General features: G+C 44.2%; 2 protein-coding genes across 2 annotated transcripts in view; one reads left to right on the top strand and one right to left on the bottom strand.

The window, feature by feature from the left end:
- Window positions 1–14,551, bottom strand: part of CCDC146 (coiled-coil domain containing 146) — a 114,920-nt gene extending 100,369 nt beyond the window's left edge. Inside the window, exon 1 of the mRNA XM_070947395.1 lies at window positions 14,532–14,551. The gene's annotated coding sequence lies outside the window, so the exon portion shown is untranslated. The remainder of the gene's footprint in view (window positions 1–14,531) is intronic.
- A 329-nt stretch (window positions 14,552–14,880) lies between these two features.
- FAM185A (family with sequence similarity 185 member A) overlaps window positions 14,881–20,450 on the top strand; it is a 66,010-nt gene continuing 60,440 nt past the window's right edge. The window contains exons 1-2 of the mRNA XM_070947374.1: window positions 14,881–15,507; window positions 18,034–18,143. Of these exons, the coding sequence (XP_070803475.1) occupies window positions 15,099–15,507; window positions 18,034–18,143 (519 nt within the window). The 5' untranslated portion in view covers window positions 14,881–15,098. The remainder of the gene's footprint in view (window positions 15,508–18,033; window positions 18,144–20,450) is intronic.

Here is a 20,450-nt window from a genome sequence, read left to right as displayed (position 1 = left end):
TCTAGCCCCCCGAGGTCAAACACAACCCTGATGCGGCCCTCAATGAAATCGAGTTTGACCCCCTTATTTAGAGTATCTCTCAAGGGCAGGGATCTGCAACCTTAAACACTCAAAGAGCCATTTGGATCCGTTTCCCACAGAAAAGAGAAGACCGGGAGCCACAAAACCCTTCCCGTGCCTGACGATTTCTTGAGCGGCCACAAAACTAGTATATGTAGCTGAATTAAATGTTCTGTTTTCTTCTGAAACTTTTTTCTTTTCTTGGATTTATCCATGGTTGGCCTACGGGGGGTCGAAAAGCTCAATAAATCGTGTGCTGGCAGGTATCACACATTGGCAGTTGTAACACATATTTTGAGTGACAGGGAGCCGCAGCAGAGGGATGAAAGAGCCACATGTGGCTCCAGAGCCGCAGGTTGCTGACCCCTGCTCAAGAGAATGTAAATTTTAGGTTGCCTACTCAACTTTGATGGCCAACTTGTGATTTTCATACCACAGATGGCACAGGCAGCAGTGGGCTGAAACGTACCTGGATAACTGCAAGAGGTTTGAGCTCACCTGTCTAGTACAGGCATCTGCTGGCCTTCTCCATAGCCATGTAAGCTAAGAGGTAAACTCATAGGCTATTTAAGAAGACCATAACTGAAGATGACCACATATTCATTGGCTTTTATGTTTTGCAACAATGCCCAGCAAGTGTTTGTTTTCACTGCAAATTTTCAATGGCTTCCAATTAACTCTAGAAAAGCCAGAACTGATCTCTACATGCACTGCCGTAGCTAAAGAAGGGAAATGGCACACCCAGAAGTATATACAGAATAACCTCTAGAATTGGAAAGACCTTGGAGGTCTTCTAGTCCAGGGGTGTCAAACTCAATTTCATTGAGGGCTGCATCAGGGCTGTGGTTGACCTCGAAGGCCAGGCATGGGGACCGGGTGGGTGTGGCCGACTGGGTAGGCATGGCCATCTTAACACCACTCCCCAAATTGCTGGCTGGTGTTGTGGCTCCGTTGCCTGAGCCTGGGCTATCGACAGATGCAGACTCTGAGAGTGAGGGAGAGGAGTTGGCAAGGCCTCCCTCTCCAGGACCCTCCTCTCTGGCAATGCCTCCGGAGGACACCGAAGGCCAAGAGATAGGCCCAGAGCCAAGCACGTCCCCGCAGCCACAGGTGGACAGCGACGAAGGAGATAAGTGCTGGCTGGATCCTCTACAGTGGCGCAGGGAGAAGCGTGCGCAGCAGAGGGGAAGGCGTGCCAGAGATTAGCTGAGTCACTGGACCACACCCCACAGGGTATAAATGTGGGTGTGTGGCCGGTTAAGTTTGTGACGAGCAAAAACTAGAAATAATCCATGATCTCTGTGTTCCTGGACTTCTGCCTGCCTTGTCGGACTGCATTTGGACTAATCCTTGTATTGCTGAAACTTTGCCTGCTTTATCGGAATGCTTGCAGTCTAATCTTTGTTTTGTGTGAGTAAAGTCTGAATTGGCAGCTAGCCACTGGGTTGCTGCCAGCTTTATCTTCAAAGACTTTGTCGTGTGGCTTAATTAATTCCGGGCCATCTGTGGGGGTGCGTGTGTGGGATGGGGACAGAACAGCTGGCCTGATGTTTCCTCTTCACATTGGGTACACCGAGCCGGAGCCACATTGGGTAGAACAGGCCGAAGCGACGCAGGCTGGTCACTTACATTTTCCAGGATGGCCCTGCAGGCTGGATCCAACCACATAACAGGCCACATCCAGCCCACGGACCTTGTGTTTGGCACCCCTGTTCTAGTCCAACCCCCTGCTCATGGAGGAGACCCTATATCAGTGATGGCTAATCTCTTTGCCATCACGTGCCAAAAGTGGGGGGAGCCCAGGGAGATCGCCCACGTGTGTGCCCACACCCGTAATTCAATGCGCCTCGCCCCTGTGCATGTGCGCACGCATGTCTCCCTGCTTTTAGCACATGATGGCCCGATGGGCCCGGTAGGCCCGTTTTTCACCCTCCCCAGACTCCAGAGGCTTTCCAGGAGCCTGGGGAGGATGACAACGGCCTTTCCCGCTCCCCCAGAGGCCCTCCGGAGGCCAAAAACAGCCCATTTCCCAACTTCCGGTGGGGACCGAAAGGCCCAAAAATCAGCTGGCTGGCGCATGCATGCGTGCTGAAGCTGAGCTACGGCAACGCTCCCGTGCCCACTGATATGGCTCCGTGTGCCACCTGTGGCATCCGTGCCATAGGTTCGCCATCACGGCCCTATATCATTCTGGATAAATGATTGCCCAACCTCTTCTTAAAAACCTCCAGTGATGCAGTTCTCACAACTTCGGAAGGCAAGTCGTTCCACTGGTTAATTGTTCTCACTGCCAGGAAATTTCTCCTTAGTTCTAGGCTGAAGTTCCCTTTCATGAGCTTCCATATGTTACTTCCTACCCTGCCCTTAGATGTTTTGGAGAATAGGTTGACCCCCCTCTTCTTTGTGACAGCCCCTCAAATATTGGAATACCGTTATTGTGTCACCCCTAGTCCTGCTCTATTAATATTAGTATTGCGCAGATATTTGGAGATACATATGTTGATTATATCCAGGTATATTTGTCCGGCCTCAGTTGGGATGGTGATATCATGAACATCAATCAATGGGAATAGAGCTGGAAGGAACCTTGGAGGTCTTCTAGTCCAACCCTATACCATTTCAGACAAGTAGCTGTCCAGTCTCTTCTTAAAGACCTCTAGTGATGAAACACCCACAACTTCTGAAGGCAAGACGTTCCACTGGTACATTGTTCTCACTGTTAGGAAGTTTCTCCTTAATTCCAGATTGCTTCTTTCTTCAGTTAGTTTCCATCCATTGTTTCTTGTCTGGTGCTTTGGGAAATAAATTGACACCCTCCCTTTCTTTGTGGCAGCCCCTCAAATACTGGAATACTGCGATCATGTCCCCCCTAGTCCTTTTTCTCTAGACTAGCCATACCCAATTCCTACAACCGTTCTTCATATGTTTTTGTCTCCAGGCCCATCAGTGGCCTGTGCGGATTGTAGCTGATTCAGACAGCGAGGAGGCTAGTGTGGTGCTGCGCCAGCAGCCTGTGCAGCTGGCACCTGAGTCAGACAATGAGGAGGCTGGAGAAGATGTGGTGCCAGAGGCAGGGATTCAGCCAGGGCCTTCAGAACCTCCAGAAGCTCCTTTAAGTGAAGAGGACGAAGAGGAGGAGCCTCTTCTCGATGCACGGGCGCGCAGAGCGGCCAAAAGGCAGGAGTGGCTCCTCAGGCAGGAGAGTAAGGCTTGGGGCTAATTGGCCACCCCTTTAGCCTATTTAAGGAGGAACGCCAACTGAAGCAAGTTGTAGGGAACAACTTTAGTTCACTCTCCTTCGCGTCTGGATTCTCTGCAAATTGCTTCTGGGCTTTCTGCCAACCTTAGTAAGATTGTGATTACTTTATCTTTGGTTTCTTGTAGGCTGCTAAGAAAGTTCATTAACAGCCTTTGTTTTGAAAAAGACTGAGTTATTTTAGTAAATTAAGTTTTCTACAAACTTTGTGCGTGCTGTGTTCTTTGAGATCCGTAGCTGGGGCAGAACAGGCCTTTAATCGTCTTAGTTGCCCTTCTTTGCATTTTTCCCAAAGTCTCAACATCTTTTTTGTAATGTGGTGACCAAAGCTGGATTCAGTATGCCAAGTCTGCTCTTTACTTTATAAAGCGGTACTAATATCCTGTATTAATATATAAAGCGGTACTAATATCCTGTGAGCCCTGAATCTGATCTGGATAGGAAGGTACAGTCTCAGTTGAATCCCTGCAAGACCAAGTTACTATTCGTACATAAACTACTTGGCATTCTTTCTTCTCCAGTGATTCTGGATTGGGGGGGTGGGGGGGGCTTCTGGAGTTACTACTATTGCTGGACGTCAAGCCAAAGAAGAGCCCCAACAGAGGAGTAAAAACCACACAGGAATTTTATATGAATTGCTATGACATTTATAACAATGGACCCGAAGTAAACATTGTGGAAGCCAATGCTGTAAAAACCCAGTAAGTAAATAATATCCTGCCAGCCGGGAAGGAAAATAATTCTAAAATGTACTGTAACTCTTGATTGCATTTGGCACGATGAGGTTCAATACAACTTACAGCGCTCTATAAAACGATTGTATGGATATATGAACATCCAGCTGTTTTCCTAAGGCAGACAAAATCTCAAAACCGTGTTTACTTTAAACATTTCTGAACTATCTGAAAGGGTAACCTCTTCCCAAGGCAGCCTATTCGAAAAACAGAAAAACACAAAGAATAATACTCTACCAATTCCATGAGAGCAATAAAAGCACTGATAAAATCAAAGCAAACCGTTTTTAAAATTGGACAGCCTCGTGGACAGAACAATCCCAGCGGAATCTGGGTTCAGTTATACGCCAAGAGAAATACGGGAAGGTCTCTAACTCCATGTCCAATATAAGCAGGAAAGCTCAAAATTAAGCCTCTAATGCTAATCTCACAACAAGGAGACTCAATCTCCATATAAAAGGGTCCCAATCAAGGGTGGGGCTGCTGGGGGTTCGCAGGGGTTTGGGATAATGTGGATAAAAGAAAGGAATAATACAGAGTCAGATATATGAGCTCTAAAGGACCCTCTCTATTCACATCATTATAAGAGGAAGACGTGCTTAGATACATGAATTCTGAGAGACCCTCCCTATTCACATTATTATAAGAGAGGAAAGTGCTTGCTTGGAGATTACATTAACAAACAGTTAAACCCCATTAAGTGGTAATATATCTTCTGATGAGGCCTAGCCGTCACGGAAGGACAGCCAGATGGAAGACATCTGAATGGCCCCCACTGTCAGATACACAAAACAGCCACCAGAAACAAAGAGTCACTTATTACCTCTTATTACCTCTTATTACCCAAGGACAGTAGTAAATCTCCCATTAGCAACTCTGAGCACTTAAGAAAAAGTTGTGTGGCTAAGATAATTTTATAAACTAAAATTAATGGTTTAAGTAATTAGATGAACATATTATCAAATGTATATAACCATATAGGGAAAATCGGATGTATGTAACCATATATGGAAAATGTATGATCTCACTGAATCCTTTGTCTTAGAAATGTATAAAAACAGAGATATCACAGTTCTTGGGTTGTTCAAAGCTGCAGGTACAAATCTGGCTCTGAACCTTGCGCAATAAAACTGTCTCTGGCTGACCCAGGAATGTTGCTTGGTCCTTTCATTCCACATCAGGGAGAACCTCTAGCAAAGATTCTGTGCAGTTCAGAGAACCCCCAAATCCCACTCCTGGCTGGCTCTGCCCACCCCGCCCCGCCCCTTCCCTCCCAGGAGTCCCCAAGCAGCCCGTTTTGGATGCAGATAAGTGCAGGATGCACGCGGAGGCTCGGAGAGGGTGAAAAACAGGCCTACCGGAAGTTCGGGAAGGCCAGAAACGGGAGGGCCTCTGGAGCCTGGGGAGGCCGTTTTTGCCCTCCCAGAGGCTCAATGAAAGCCTCCGGAGCCCAGGGAGGGCAAAAACGCAGCCCCCAATCATGGTACAAGAGGCCATCTAGGCCACGCCTACCCTGGCCACACCCACCCAGCAACCCCGGCCAAGAACCCCTTGCTAAAATTTTTGAACCCCACCCGGATCCCAACTGACTAGGGCTTCAAAGCAGTCCTCGACGTACGACCACAAATGAGCGCCCAAAATTTCCATCGCTTAAGCAAGACCGTGGTTAAGTCCATTGGGCCCCCGTTTTACAACCTTTTTTTTGTTTTGCCGCAATGGTGAAGCCAATCACTGCAGTTGTTAAGTGAATTGTGCGGTGGTTGTTAAATGAATCTGGCTCCCCCCACCATTGACTTTGCTTGACAGAAGCTGGCCTGGGAAGGTAACAAACCGTGATCACGTGACTCCCAGGATAGGGCAATGGTCATAAATATGAACCCATTGCCAAGCAACTGAAGTTGGGTCATGTAACCGTGGGGACGCGGCAAAGGTCATAAGTAAGTCACCTTTTTCAGCACCGTTGTAACTTGGAATAGTTCCTAAATGAATGGTTGTCTATGGAGATTCTCAGTCATCCAGGTCATCATTGTCCCAAAGGTGCTTTTTCAAGAGGCAGCTGGACTTCCTTTGTTTTTCCTTGAAGACATTTCACTTCTCATCCAAGAAGCTTCTTCAGTTCTGACTGGATGGTGGGGGAATGGAAGGATTTATATCCCTTGCAGACAGCTGGTCATTTGCATCCTTTTTGGAGAGTCGTTGAGGCCACTTGGAGGTTTATCTGTGTCCTCAGGGTCACCTCCAAGTGGCCTCAACGACTCTCCAAAAAGGATGCAAATGACCAGCTGTCTGCAAGGGATATAAATCCTTCCATTTCCCCACCATCCAGTCAGAACTGAAGAAGCTTCTTGGATGAGAAGTGAAATGTTTTCAAAGAAAACCCAGAAAGCCCAGTTGCCTCTTGAAAAAAGCACCTTTGGTTGTAACTCAAGGACTACTTTTAGTAATATTACACATGTTCCAACGAGAAATTTAAAAATTATGCCTTAAAACAGGGGTCCTCAAACTTGGCAGCTTTAAGACTTTAAGCTATGCTGGCTGGAGAATTCTGGGAGTTGAAGTCCACAAATCTTAAAGCTGCCAAGTTTAAGGACCCCTGTGGTAGTTTTTCTAGACTCACTTCAAGGGTAAAATGGGAGGATAAGAAATGAAATTATGCATCGACTTTGGGTTTGTTTTTTTTTTACATAAAACATTGTTAAAATCTAAGTTGCTCCGTATTGAAGTAAAGGGGTAACTGATCGTCACACCCTTATAAACGCACTAAAATCCTGTCTGGATTTTATTTATTGCACACTAAAACAATATGGGATGCGGCGGCTCAGTGGTTAAGATGCTGAGCTTGTCAATCAAAAGGTCGGCAGTTCAGCGGTTCGAATCCCTAGTGCAGCGTAATGGGGTGAGCTCCCGTGACTTGTCCCAGCTTCTGCCAACCTAGCAGTTCGAAAGCACGTAAAAAATGCAAGTAGAAAAATAGGGACCACCTTTGGTGGGAAGGTAACAGCGTTCTGTGCGCCTTTGGCGTTTAATCATGCCAGCCACATGACCACAGAGACGTCTTTGGACAGCGCTGGCTCTTCGGCTTTGAAACGGAGATGAGCACCGCCCCCTAGAGTCGGGAACGACTAGCACATATGTGCGAGGGGAACCTTTACCTTTACCTTAAAACAATACATTTGCTGATAATAGAAAACTACATAAGTACTTTTTTTTTTTAATGGTAGCGTACCCTTGATTTGATGGCATTGCATAATAAAAACAATTCAGATTCAAACATAATGATCCAATGAATTATTATAGATAATAGATACAGAGAAAAGAAGAATTGGACTGACATGATAGCAGTATTCCAGTATTTGAAGGGCTGCCATAAAGAAGATAACATCTATTGGTTTCCACCTTTAGAGCACTCCATGGCTTAGGACCCGGGTATTTACGAGACCGCCTTCTGCCACCGATAGCCTCCCACCGACCAGTACGCTCCCACAGAGAGGGGCTCCCCAGGGTGCCGTCGATCAAACAATGTCGACTGGTGACACTCAGGGGGAGAGCCTTCTCTGTGGGGGCACCTACCCTCTGGAATGAGCTGCCCCCGGAGATACGGCGGATCCCGGATCTTCGCACCTTTCACCGTTCCCTAAAGGCGTTTTTATTCCAGCAAGCCGGGCTGGCCTCTTTTAAATGGTTTTAATTTTTAAATTGTTTAATTGTGGGTCTTAATACAGGGGTGTTTTTAATTGTGGGCCAAATTAATTTAATTGGATTTTAATACTGTTTTTAAATTTTGTATTTCTTGTGTTTTATCTGTTGACTGTTCACCGCCCCGAGTCCTTCGGGAGAAGGGTGATATATAAATATAAACAATTAAAAAAAAATAAAAAAAAGATAGAGGTCGACTTATTTACCAAAGCGCCTGAAGGCCAGACAAGAAACTATGGATGGAAACTAATCAACGAGAGAAGCAACCTACAACTATGGAGAAACTTCCTAACAGTGAGGACAATCAACCAGAGGAAATTCAGAAGTTTTGGGTGCTTCATAACTGGAATTTTTAAAGAAGAGACTGGACAGCCACTTGTCTGAAAAGGTGTAGGGTCTTCTGCTTGAGAAGGGGGTGGGACTAGAAGACCTCCGAGATCCCTTTCAGCTCTATTCTGAATTGAAAAGATACCTATACCTATACATACATATAAAAGAAGGTAGTGTGAACTGTTAAACATGCATATTTTTCAAAATGTATGTTTAGAAACTCAGTAAAAAGCCAGAGGTTCCATCGCTCTTTGACTGGTTGGAAAAGAATATTAATTTCCAAGCATTGAACAATTAAAACTGCTCTCCCCCGCTTCCGCCCCGGAATTTAAAGATGAATTCTAAATTCCCTCCCAGGTTAGTCTGACACGGAAAAAAATGCTGGAGTCTAAACTTTGCAGTTCAGGAATGCAGATGTTGATAGTTCCTAAGTAATGTTTCTATTCTGAAAACACGCTTCCAAAGAATTGTGTAAGAACTGCAGTTATCCATATGAGGGGGGAAAAAAACAAGAAAATTCCAGTTTGAGAAGAACAGAATAGAATAACAGAGTTGGAAGGGACCTTGGAGGTCTTCTAGTCCAACCCCCTGCTTAGGCAGGAAACCCTACACCACTTCAGACAAATGGTTATCCAATATCTTCTTAAAAACTTCCAGTGTTGGAGCATTCCCAACATCTGGAGGCAAGTCGTTCCACTGATTAATTGTTCTCACTGTCAGGAAATTTCTCCTTAGTTCTAGGTTGCTTCTCTCCTTGGTTAGTTTCCACCTGTTGCTTCTTGTCCTGCCCTCAGGTGCTTTGGAGCATAGCTTGACTCCCTCTTCTTTGTGGCAGCCCCTGAGATATTGGAACACTGCTATCATGTCTCCCCTGTCCTTCCTTTCATTAAACTAGACATACCCAGTTCCTGCAACTGTTCTTCATATATTTTAGCCTCTAATCCCCTAATCATCTTTGTTGCTCTTCTCTGCACTCTTTCTAGAGTCTCTACATCTTTTTTTACATCGTGGCGACCAAAACTGGATGCCGTATTCCAAGTGTGGCATTATAAAGTGGTATTAACACTTCACGTGATCTTGATTCTATCCCTCTGTTTATGCAGCCTAGAACTAGAATAGGCAGATGGTTAGGGTCATTCCTTGTTAATGGCCATCTGCATCACTGTATTATCCCAAGGTTTTTCCAATAAATATGCTATTTCTGTCCTACTCCTATTTGTTATGTCTACAAGTTTGTGCAGGACCCATCTCATCTGGCTATTCTTTTTTTCATGAAGAACTCGTCTCATGACAGCAAATGAATGTGTTTACCAAGCAAACTGCAGCTGTAAAACAAAAGTTCAAAGAAATGTATATTTTAAGATTATTTTTTATTTTATGCTTTCTCAGGAATTGCACTTGGAAGTGGGCCACACAAACAACTTGCCTCCAGAAGAATAATGAGGATGAATTCCTGGTTTTTTTTTTTTTTTTTTTTGGCAACCATAAAGATTTTTTGTTGTTGTTGTTTAGAAAATGTATATATGGCTACTCATCTAACAATCCTGGCTGGCTAACAATAACAAAACAAGTTTAAATAATAATAAAATGCTAACTGTAAAAACAGGTGGCATGATGGCTCAATGCAGTAATGAGATTCAAATCCCGGCGCTACCAGTTCGCTATTGGGAGTACGCAGAGCAGAGACGGGTTTCAGCAGGTTCTGACCAGTTCTGGAGAACGGGTAGCGGAAATTTTGAGTAGTTTGGAAACGGGTAGTAAAAATTCTGACTGGCCAAAGCCCCCATCTATTCTCTGCCTCCCAAGTCCCAGCCAATCGGGAGGAAATGGGGATTTTGCAAAATCCTTTCCCTGGAGTGGGGTGGGAATGGAGATTTTACAGTTTCCTTCCCCTGCCACGCCCACCAACCACACCCACAGAACCGGTAGTAAAAAAATTTGAAACCCACCACTGGCGCAGAGCATTTTTTATGATGGGTGGGAGGAGCCTCCTGCCACCCCCTACTCCGAACTGGGTGAACCCCTTATCCCAAAAGCAAATTGTGGTCTATTTTGCTCAATGTGTTGGTCAATGTGACAATGTGTAGCACTTCCATGGTTGTCACAAAATCCGAAGCCAATTCTACTAATGAAGTGTCAGCTATGCAACAAACCCTAATTAAGCAACTCGTGATTTAACTAGATATCCCGTGTCTGTACCTTGTTTGCATCAAATTCAACATATATTTTTCCAAAACAATGCTGCAAGTTGGTTTTGTACAGAAGTGCAAATATTTACAGAGCTACACTATGCTTCAACATGTGTAATGTTTTTGGGCAAATAAATGTTTGCTCCGCCCCAGTTTTTCTATGCAAATATTAATCATTTTAACGGAAGATTCACACACACGCTTAATTTTTTAAAATATGCATTCAATTTCCTGCAATATCTGCACTGTTAAATATCTGCACGAGCTAAAACTGCTTACTGCAATTTTTTTAAAAGGATAATTGTACTGTTTCAGGAAGCGATCATTATATCAAAAGCAAAGCAAATGCATTTCCCATCCCTGTCACAAAATTAACCAATCAAAATGTAATTGCAATGTATTGGGTGGGTAACTGCTGCCATCTGATGGTATAAAAGTGAATTATAGGGCCCTACAAATATTTGTTCTTAGTTGCGAAGTCGTGTCTGACCCATTGCAACCCCATGGACAACGTTCCTCCAGGCCTTTCTGTCCTCTACCATCCTCTGGAGTCCATTTAAGTTCATGCCGACTGCTTCAGTGACTCCATCCAGCCACCTCGTTCTCTGTCGTCCCTTTCTTCTTTTGCCCTCAGTCGTTCCCAGCATTAGGCTCTTCTCCAGTGGGTCCTTCCTTCTCATTAGGTGGCCAAAGTATTTGAGTTTCATCTTCAGGATCTGGCCTTCTAAAGAGCAGTCAGGATTGATCTCCTCTAGGACTGACTGGTTGGTTTGCCTTGCAGTCCAAGGGACTCGCAGGAGTCTTCTCCAGCACCAGAGTTCAAAGGCCTCCATTCTTTGGCGCTCAGCCTTCCTTATGGTCCAACTTAACTACATAATGATGTCTATAACTGGTGGAACAAAATTGTCATAAAAAAAAGACAAAGATTTTTGGCGCTCAGCCTTCCTTATGGAAGGGTTTGAACATTGCAACTGGGAAAACCGTAGCCTTGACTATACGCACTTTTGTGGGTAGGGTGATGTCTCTGCTTTTTAGTATGCTGTCTAGATTTGCCATAGCTTTCCGCCCCAGGAGGAAGCGTCTTTTAATTTGTAATATATATTTGAAAACAAGCCATTGCAAAATTAAAAAGTAAATGGATAAGTTTGCATTGTACAAAACACTAGCTAAGAGATGCATTTGAACTGATATATTACTGCAGAAAGCAATTAGGGCTGTGGGTTCAAATCAGGGGTGGGTTCTAAAATTTTTTACGACCGGTTCTGTGGGTGTGGCTTATTTTCTGGGCGTGGCTTGATGGTCATGTGACAATTCTTTAGGATTTAGCAGAGGTACTGGTCTACCAGGCTTTTAACTGCTTGCAGAGCTGTACTGATCTACCCATTTATTTTTGCAGGCACTGATCTACTCATGTATTTTTGCAGGCACCAGTCTACTCATGTATTTTTGCAGGCACCGGTCTACTCATGTATTTTTGCAGGCACCGGTCTACTCATGTATTTTTGCAGGCACTGGCCTACCCATTTATTTTTGCAGGCACCAGTCTACTCATTTGTTTTCTTTTAACACTGATCAGCTGTAGGGCGGCCCTTTGAAGCCCCACGGCAGGAGTTTAAACAGTTTTTTTCCCTCTAGCTATCAGCTGGGACTCAGGAGGCAGCAATAGACTGGGGGTGGGGCCAAATAAAAGGTAAGAATAACGCGGAGGGTGGGGGGGCGTAGGGGGGTGCGGGGGTGCGGGGGGGCAGTGACGTCATATAGAGCCTTGGTGGTGCAGCGGACTAAAGTGCTATTAAGTAGCACTTAGCTGCCAGCTGCCTGCAATTACTGCAAGTTCAAATCTCACCAGGCTCAAGGTTGACTCAGCCTTCCATCCTTTCGAGGTAGGTAAAATGAGGACCCGGTTTGTGGGGACAATAAGCTGACTTTGTATAAAAAGAACACCGCTTGGGGGTGCCAAAAGCCCTACTAAGCAGGTATATACAAAAGTATGAAGGCTATTGCTTAACGCATTGTAAGCCGCCCTGAGTCTCCGGAAAAGGGCGGCATATAAATCGAACCAATAAATAAACAATAAACAATAAATAAATATCGTCACCGCTACCGGCTCGGGAGAACTGGGCCAAACCGGGAGGAACCCACCATTGGTTCAAATGGATGATAAGGTCATCCATGGATGAGCAGACAGCCTCTATTGGAAACATCTTAAAACAGCTGTATCTTTCTCAAGAACACAGCTGCCCATGTGCCTTGTACACTGATGTAGTCTCATATCTCCTTAGTTCAAGGTGTTTTTAAAGGATGCACACTCCCAACAACCTCTGAAACCAGATCCTTGGTGAAGTCCTTGTCAAGTGCAGGAAAATCAGAAGATCAGGCAGTTCAAAGGAAAACAAAGGTTCATTGCAGGGTTATGGTCTCTATAAGAATCTGAGCTACTAACCATCAAAGCAAATGGGTGGTAGAGAAGAGTCAATGCAATTCAAGGTGGGTTGAACTTAGATTTTTTGTGGGTGCGAAGAGACTCAAGACTGATGATGCGTTTGACCCCTCCTTCAGGCTCAGCCTGGTTATCTCCTACAGTCCTACTGCTTAAAATGTATTTCCGAAAGACAGCAAAGATGAATACCCTTCAGATAAAGAGCACCTAATACAGGTAGTCCTTGACGTACGACAGTTCTTTTAGTGACCGTTCAAAGTTACAACGGCACTGAAAAATGTGACTTACGACCATTTTTTCACATTTACGACCGTTGGCGGCATCCTCATGGTTACAAAGTCAAAATTCAGATGCTTGACAACTGGTTCATATTTGTGACAGTTGCAGTGTCCTGGGATCACGTGATCTGCTTTTGCGAACTTCTGACAACAGAGTCAACAGGGAAGCCAGATTCTCTTAACAACCATATTACCAACTTAACAGATGCAGTGATTCACTTAACAACTGTGGCAAGAAAAGTCGTAAAACGGGTCAAAACTCACTTAACAAATGTTTCACTTAGCAACATCAATGTTGGGCTCAATTGTGGTCGTAACTCGAGGACTACCTGTACTATCAATCATATCCAATTATGCAATTTTTCAAGGCTTCCTTCCTTAGCTATTTTTTTTCATAGGCAAAATATTAAAAGTAGTTATACAATACAGGTTACTCCATTTTATACATAAATTTAATCTTGACGCAATCCCCAAAAATCTGTAAGTGCCTCAAAAAAAAGGAAGATTTTTTAATAAATCTTTTTGTATTCCTCTACACATACTAGAGCATGAAGTTGTATTAATATGTACCTTGACTTAAACAAAGAGTCAAAACTTGGCAAATCTTGCCTTTATCATTCACTTCCTAGCACTTGCTATTCCATATTTCAATTTATTTCCAGCATTAGATGGATAGCTCGAATACCCATCATTAACTTTCTTTGGATCAGAAGAAACACTAAACAATGTTGCAAAAATTATAGGACCTGCACAAACAATTGACACAACAAATGATACATTTGCCCACTGTTCATTGGCCTGCTTCACACATCATGCTTCTATATCTGTTTGATATAACAGCCACCTATACAGTAGTCCTGGACTTACGACCAATATTGAGCCCAGAATTTCTGTTGCTAAATGAGAAATTTGTTTAAGAGAGTTTTGTCCCATTTTTCTTTACAACTTTTCACTCAACAGTCATTAAGCGAATCACTGCAGTTCTTAAATGAGTTACACGGTTGTTAAGTGAATCTGGCTTTCCCATGGACTTTGCTTATCAGATGGTCATAAAAGAGGGAATGACATAAGCCCGGAACACTGCAACCGTCATAACTATGAATCAGTTGCCAAGCATCTAAATGTAAATCATGTGATGCTGCAATAGTCATAAGTGTGAAAAATGGTCATTAGTCACTTTTTTCAGTGCCGTCGTAACTTCGAATACCTTATTTTATTTATTGCCATGGGTAGCAAGCAAAACGTTGGATTTCCTTGACTTTGTCAATACATCAATGCAGTTTTTATTGGCAACCATGGTAAGTGAACTTTTCCCGTTGCCTTTTTTGAGGGGAACGTTTGCCCAGTTAAACTGACATCCCTGGGATTTCCTGGTGGTCTCCCATCCACCAATAAAAACATGACCTAGCAAAGGCATAAACAAGAGTGGGGATTTCTTGAAAGAAGCTCTATTATTCCTGAAGCTGGTATCTTCCCCCCACACCCCCAAAGAGTACAAAACCTCCCCTTCGCACAATGTGGGATCATCATAACCCAGTTTAATCTTACCGGGGTGACTACAATTCGCGTTACTCTTTTCTTTCCCAGGAACGGTTGCCTAGCAACCGACTCGCCCCGTTTCTAAGGAGACCAAACATTCTCCGCCCCTTTTTTTTTTTCCTGATCCCACACCCTTTCCGATTGGGTGACGAAACGTTCCATCCTCCTTCCCCAGCCATTAGAGAGAGAGAGAGTGAGGGGGGGGGAACCAAACAAACATCAGAGTACGAATGGCATTCCGGGATTTGTAGTTAAATATGCCCGACTTGTGCGCTTGCGTGCTTTTCTCCCGGGCGGAGAAACCACAATTCCCAGCAGCCCTCGCTGCAAGTTTGACATGTCCGGGGTAGTAGAATAATTGCAACTTTTTGTGCGGGGTTTTTGTGCATCTCCGGTTGGATGCAACGCGTGATTTTTTTTTGCGTGGGGAGAAAGGGTGGGCTTGTAAGAGGGGGTTCTGATCCAGTTGATCCCCACCCCATGCAAAAATTGGGGGGGGGGGGAATTTAAAAAAAAATTAAAAAGAGGGGATCTTAGGCAAAACATCCCCATATAGAACAAGGACTCAACAAGACAATGCAAGGCAGGTTCCCTGGATGGTTCTACCTGGCGGGGAAGGCGTTAGCAAGGAGCAATCGTGGTTTGCTGATGGGGAGATGGCCCCACCAACTGGGCTTGTTGTTCACAAGTAACACAAACCTGGGTCCTGCTGCAGAAAAGGACCCAAAGCTTGTCAAGGTGTGGACTTTGATGGTCAGTCCTTTTGGTCTGCTGAAGGCGCGTCTCCCTTGCCACATAACAGTGGGTGCCCTGGACCCCCATAAGTACCCCGATTCTGACCAGGTATTGGTTGCCCTTAAAGGGAGGGATTCCGATCCCAAGGATCTGCTTGTGAATTATGACGAGGGCCGTAAGGAGGTGATGATCATTTCCGATGGCGTGGACGGTGCGGCTTCCCTGGATGTGAGGACCCCTGTCAAATTTGGTAGGTGCAGAAAGGGTGGGTGGGTGGGTGCGGCGTGATAGAATACAAGCAGCCCTCGTCTTACGGCCGCAATTGAGCCCAAAGTTTCTGTCGCTAAGCGAGGCAGTGGGGAAGTGAGTTTTGCTCTGCCATTTTTTTTTTTTGCCATGGTGGTTAAGCAAATCACTGCAGTTTATAATATAATAATAACTTTATTGTCATTGTACGTTTATACACAGAATACCCATACAACGAAATTCACTTAACACCCAAAGACCAGGTCCAACACGCATAACAATCCCCAAACGCAACTCCCACCCACCACAATTCCCCACCCCTAAACCACCCAAACATCCACACAACAGACCAAGTAATGCAGTCCAACAGCTCACTGATGGTGGCCCTTTAGTTCATTGTTGAGTGCAATTATAGCTCTGGGATAAAAACTATTCAGAAAACGTGCGGTCCGAGTTTTAATTGTTCTGTATCTTCTGCCAGAAGGCAGCAATCGAAAAAGATTGTAAGCAGGATGGGAAGAGTCTCTGAGAATGTTATGCAACTTCCTCAAACAGCGAGATTCGAAGATGTCGTTGAGGGCTGGTAGCTGGAGTCCGATGATATTCTGGGCAGTTTTAATGATTCTCTGTAGAGCTTTTTTGTCCGCTACAGAGCTGCTCCCATACCATGCAAGAATGCCGTATGTCAGGACACTCTCAATGGTGCTGCGATAGTAGGACAGAAGTAGATGCTGAGAGCGATTTATCTTCCTAAGCATTCTCAGGAAGTACAGCCTCTTCTGTGCCTTCTTCACAAGCATGTTAGCATTCATAGTCCATGAGAGTTGTTCAGTGAATCGTGTGGCCATTAAGCAGATTTAGCTTCTCCCCTTGGCTTTGCTTGTTGGAAGGCAGTTGGGAAGGTTACAAATGGTGACCCTGAGGACAGTGCAACTGTCATAAATAACAGTTATTTAACATAAATGCTTGAATTTTGATCATGTGACCGTGTGGAGAGTTGTAAGTGTGAAAAACAAGTCATAAGTCACGTTTTTCAGTGCCGTTGTCGCTAAACAAAAGATCGTAAGTCGAGGACTGCCTGTATATAGTTGAGGCTGAACTGCTGCTTCTACCTCCAGAGTTCATATGCCCAGGGCATTTGCAAATGTGCACTTTTCTTTCATCTGAACCATTTATCTTTTCTCCACCTGGCTGTCTTTGTTGTCTTCCATTTTCTCCACTGCTTTGAAATGTTTTTCAAAATCTTAACCCTGTAGCCAGTTAGTGGCAAATTGCCAAGAAAACTTCATGGATGTGTCCACATAAGCTATCAAGAGTCAAAGGCAGCTCTTCTTTTTTACCTATTAACAAAACCAAGTAAAGTCTATTTTTTTAAGAAAATAAAAACCATACAATTTGTATTGGTTAGAATACTTCTGTATGAACCATACCCATGGTAGGTTTCAATTTTTTTTACTACCGGTTCTGTGGGTGTGGCTTAGTGGGCATGGCATGGCTTGGTGGGCGTGGCAGGGGAAGGATACTGTAAAATCTCCATTCCGTCCCCAATCCAGGGGAAGATTACTGCAAAATCCCCATTTCCTCCCAATCAGCTGGGACTTGGGAGGCAGAGAATGGATGGGGGTGGGGCCAGTCAGCATTTTTACTACCAGTTCTCTGAACTACTCAAAATTTCCGCTACCGATTCTCCAGAACTGGTCAGAACCTGCTGAAACCCACTTCTGAACCATACTCAAGGGTGTCAAACTGGCGACCCGCGGGCTGGATGCGTCACGCAGAGGACACACCCACCCCAGCTCCGCGAAGGGGAAAAACATCACGAAACGTTACGTGACGGCAACATGACGCAGCGAGTTTGACTCCCGTGAACCAAAGTCTCCTTGGGCTATTTGACTAGAACTGCAAGAATTCTTAGCACCATTAAAGGAGTTGTCACCCAATACATCTTGAATGGTTAAGAGCAGGGATGAAATCCAGCAGGTTCTGACAGGTTCTGGAGAACCGGTAGCGGAAATTTTGAGCAGTTCAGAGAACCGGTAGCAGAAATTTTGAGCAGTTCAGAGAACTGGCAAATACCACCTCTGGCTGGCCCTAGAGTGGGGTGGGAATGGAGATTTTGCAATAACTTTCCCCCAGGAGTGGGGGCGGAATGTGGATTTTGCAGTATTGTTCCCCTGGAGTGGGGTGGGAATGGAAATTGTGCAGTATCCTTCCCCTGGAGTGGGGAGGGAATGGAGACTTTACAGTATCCTTCCCCTGGAGTAGAGTGGGAATGGAGATTTTGCAGTATCCTTCCTTTGCCACGCCCACCAAGCCACACCACATCCACCAAGCCAGGCCCATAGAACCGGTAGTAAATAAATTTGGATTTCACCACTGGTTCAGAGGGTGAAGTTTTATTTAGGGAATAAAACAGATATGCTTTGCAAGCAGGATCTCGCTCTCTGTGTTTCATTTGCTGACATCACAAAATTAAACTTAAGACTGTTCTGATCTCCATTCCTTGTTCACTTTTTAAAATTGATTTTAGATTTGGATATCAAGACATCAAGAAATGGCTCTGTGACGATTGAACAAATGCAGTCTGCTTCCTGCAATGTAGAAACAGAGAAGGGAGCGAGTGTATTGAAGTCAATAAAGGTACCGGTCTCTCATCCTGGCCTTTTTTTGTTTTAAGAATTATAACTAATCTTCAGCGTCATAAATGTCCTTTATCGCAGGGTTACTTCTTGCAGATGCAAGATGATTTCACATCCAGTAGATTGATTCCCTGTATCTGACATTTTTGCTGCTCACAAATGGAATTATTTTTAAAAAATCTCCACAAGCATTTCTTGGCTGGGCTTTAAATCCTTAAACAATCATGAAGGTGGGGGGGATTGAAAATTTTTTAGCAACCGGTTCTCTGCCTGGTTGCTGGGTGGGTGTGGCCATGGGGGCGTGGCCTACTCAGTCTCCTGCAGCACATCGGGGGAGGGAGGCGTTTTTGCCCTCCCCAGGCTCCGGAGGCTTTCCTTGAGCCTCTGGGAGGGCGAAATTGGCCTTCCCCGGGCTCTGTTTCTGGACGTCTGGAACTTCCAGGAGGCCCGTTTTTCACCCTCCCAGAGCCTCTTCGCGGGCCCTGCACTTACCTGCATCCAAAATGGGCCGCGTGGAGACTCCTGAGAGGGGCGGGGTGGGCGGGGCCAGCCAGTCCTTGCAACTACCGGTTCGGCGAACCAGATGTAAATTAGCATCCATTTCGCCCGAACCGGCTGAATCCCACCCCTGCAATCATGTCACTGGCCTACTTCACTGAGCTGAAATCCTGGGTACAGTTCTCTGAAATGGGTACCACTGAATTCAATAAATTTTACTTCTTGACAGTTGTGAATAGGATTGTCAAATTAACCATCACCTTCCTTACTTTATGTATCCTTTTCAGAAAATCAGAGGCATCCCTTTTTATTCCGCCTCAGAATGCTAGTCTATTTACCTCAGAACAGCTGACATTTAATAGCTCTTTAGATTTACAGATTCCATATGTTTTTTTGCGGACTTAAATACAGAGATTCGATCTGAAATTCCTAGCATTTTTTATCTTTTAAGAGTTGGATAACTCAATTTATGACCACAATTGAGCCCAAGATTTCAGTTGTTAAGTGAGACATTTGTTAAGTGAGTTTTGCCCCATTTTACGACCTTCCTTGCCACAGCTGTTAAATGAATCACTGCAGTGATTAATAACCTGGTTACTAAGTGAATCAACCATTGAGTTTACTTGTCAGATAGTCATAAAAGGTAATCACATGACGTTGGGACACAGCAACGGTCATAAATATGAAGCCAAGCATCTGAATTTTGATCACATGATCATGGGGATGCTACAAAGGTCGTAACTGTGAAAAACGGGCATAAGTCACTTTTTTCAGGGCCGTTTTAACTTTGAACTTAACTTAATTACTTTGGGTTTTTGTTTTTTTTTTAAAGTTTTTATTGGTTTTACCACAACAACACAATACAACACAACTTACAAAACACAAACACATGATATGTGTTTCTTTTTACATATCTCCAAAATGTTGGAAATGTAAAAAAGTCCCCGGAACATATTATCATCTCTGGTGGACATGTCCCAATGCAAAAAAATATTGGATTAAAATTAGAAGTTGGATAGAAGAGATAATTGGATATAATGTGGATTGGAAACCAGAAATGTTTTTACTGGGGATATTGAACAGAACTTACAGTAAAGAAATTAGATATTTGATTCTGCATATAATTACAGCAGCAAGGATAATCTACGCATAGTCCTGGAAAAGTGAAAAGATCCCAACAGAGGAAGAAATAATTAAGAAAATCCTGGACTGTGCGGAGATGGATGAATTAACAAAAGAAATAAAAGAAAAGGAAAATACAGAATAGTATCAAGTATGGACTAAGTGGTATGATTGGCTTGAGATTAGGGAAAGTAAATGTGAATAAATGATGGAGAAATGGGGAATGTATATAGTAGAAAGTAAGAGGAAGGAAATAACTCAATTACTTTGAACGTCACGAAACGAACTGTTGTAATTTGAGGACTACCTGTATTTAGCTCAGGATAACTGATACTCAATAGCTCTTTAGTCTTAACAGTTTTTAAATACAGAGATCCGATCTGAAATTCCTAGCATCGTAGGTTGCTTGTTTACCTTTAAGAGCTGTGTAATGGGCAGTAATTCAGTGTTATCAGAATATGCTATAGAACCAGGGGTGAAATCCAGCAAGTTCTGACCGGTTCTGGAGAACTGGTAGCGGAAATTTTGAGTAGTTTGGAGAACCGTCAAATACCACCTCTGGCTGGCCCCAGAGTGGGGTGGGAATGGAGATTTTGCAGTATCCTTCCCCTGCCACGCCCACCAAGCCACGCCCACAGAACCATAGTAAAAAAAAAATTGGATTTCACCACTGCGTAGAACTAATTGA

The sequence above is a fragment of the Pituophis catenifer genome, unplaced genomic scaffold (assembly GCF_029215685.1).
Source record: "Pituophis catenifer annectens isolate HBS135680 unplaced genomic scaffold, rPitCat1.0.hap2 SCAF_7, whole genome shotgun sequence".
Classification (NCBI taxonomy): Eukaryota; Metazoa; Chordata; class Lepidosauria; order Squamata; family Colubridae; genus Pituophis; species Pituophis catenifer.
This window is presented reverse-complemented; position numbering and strand designations above follow the sequence as displayed.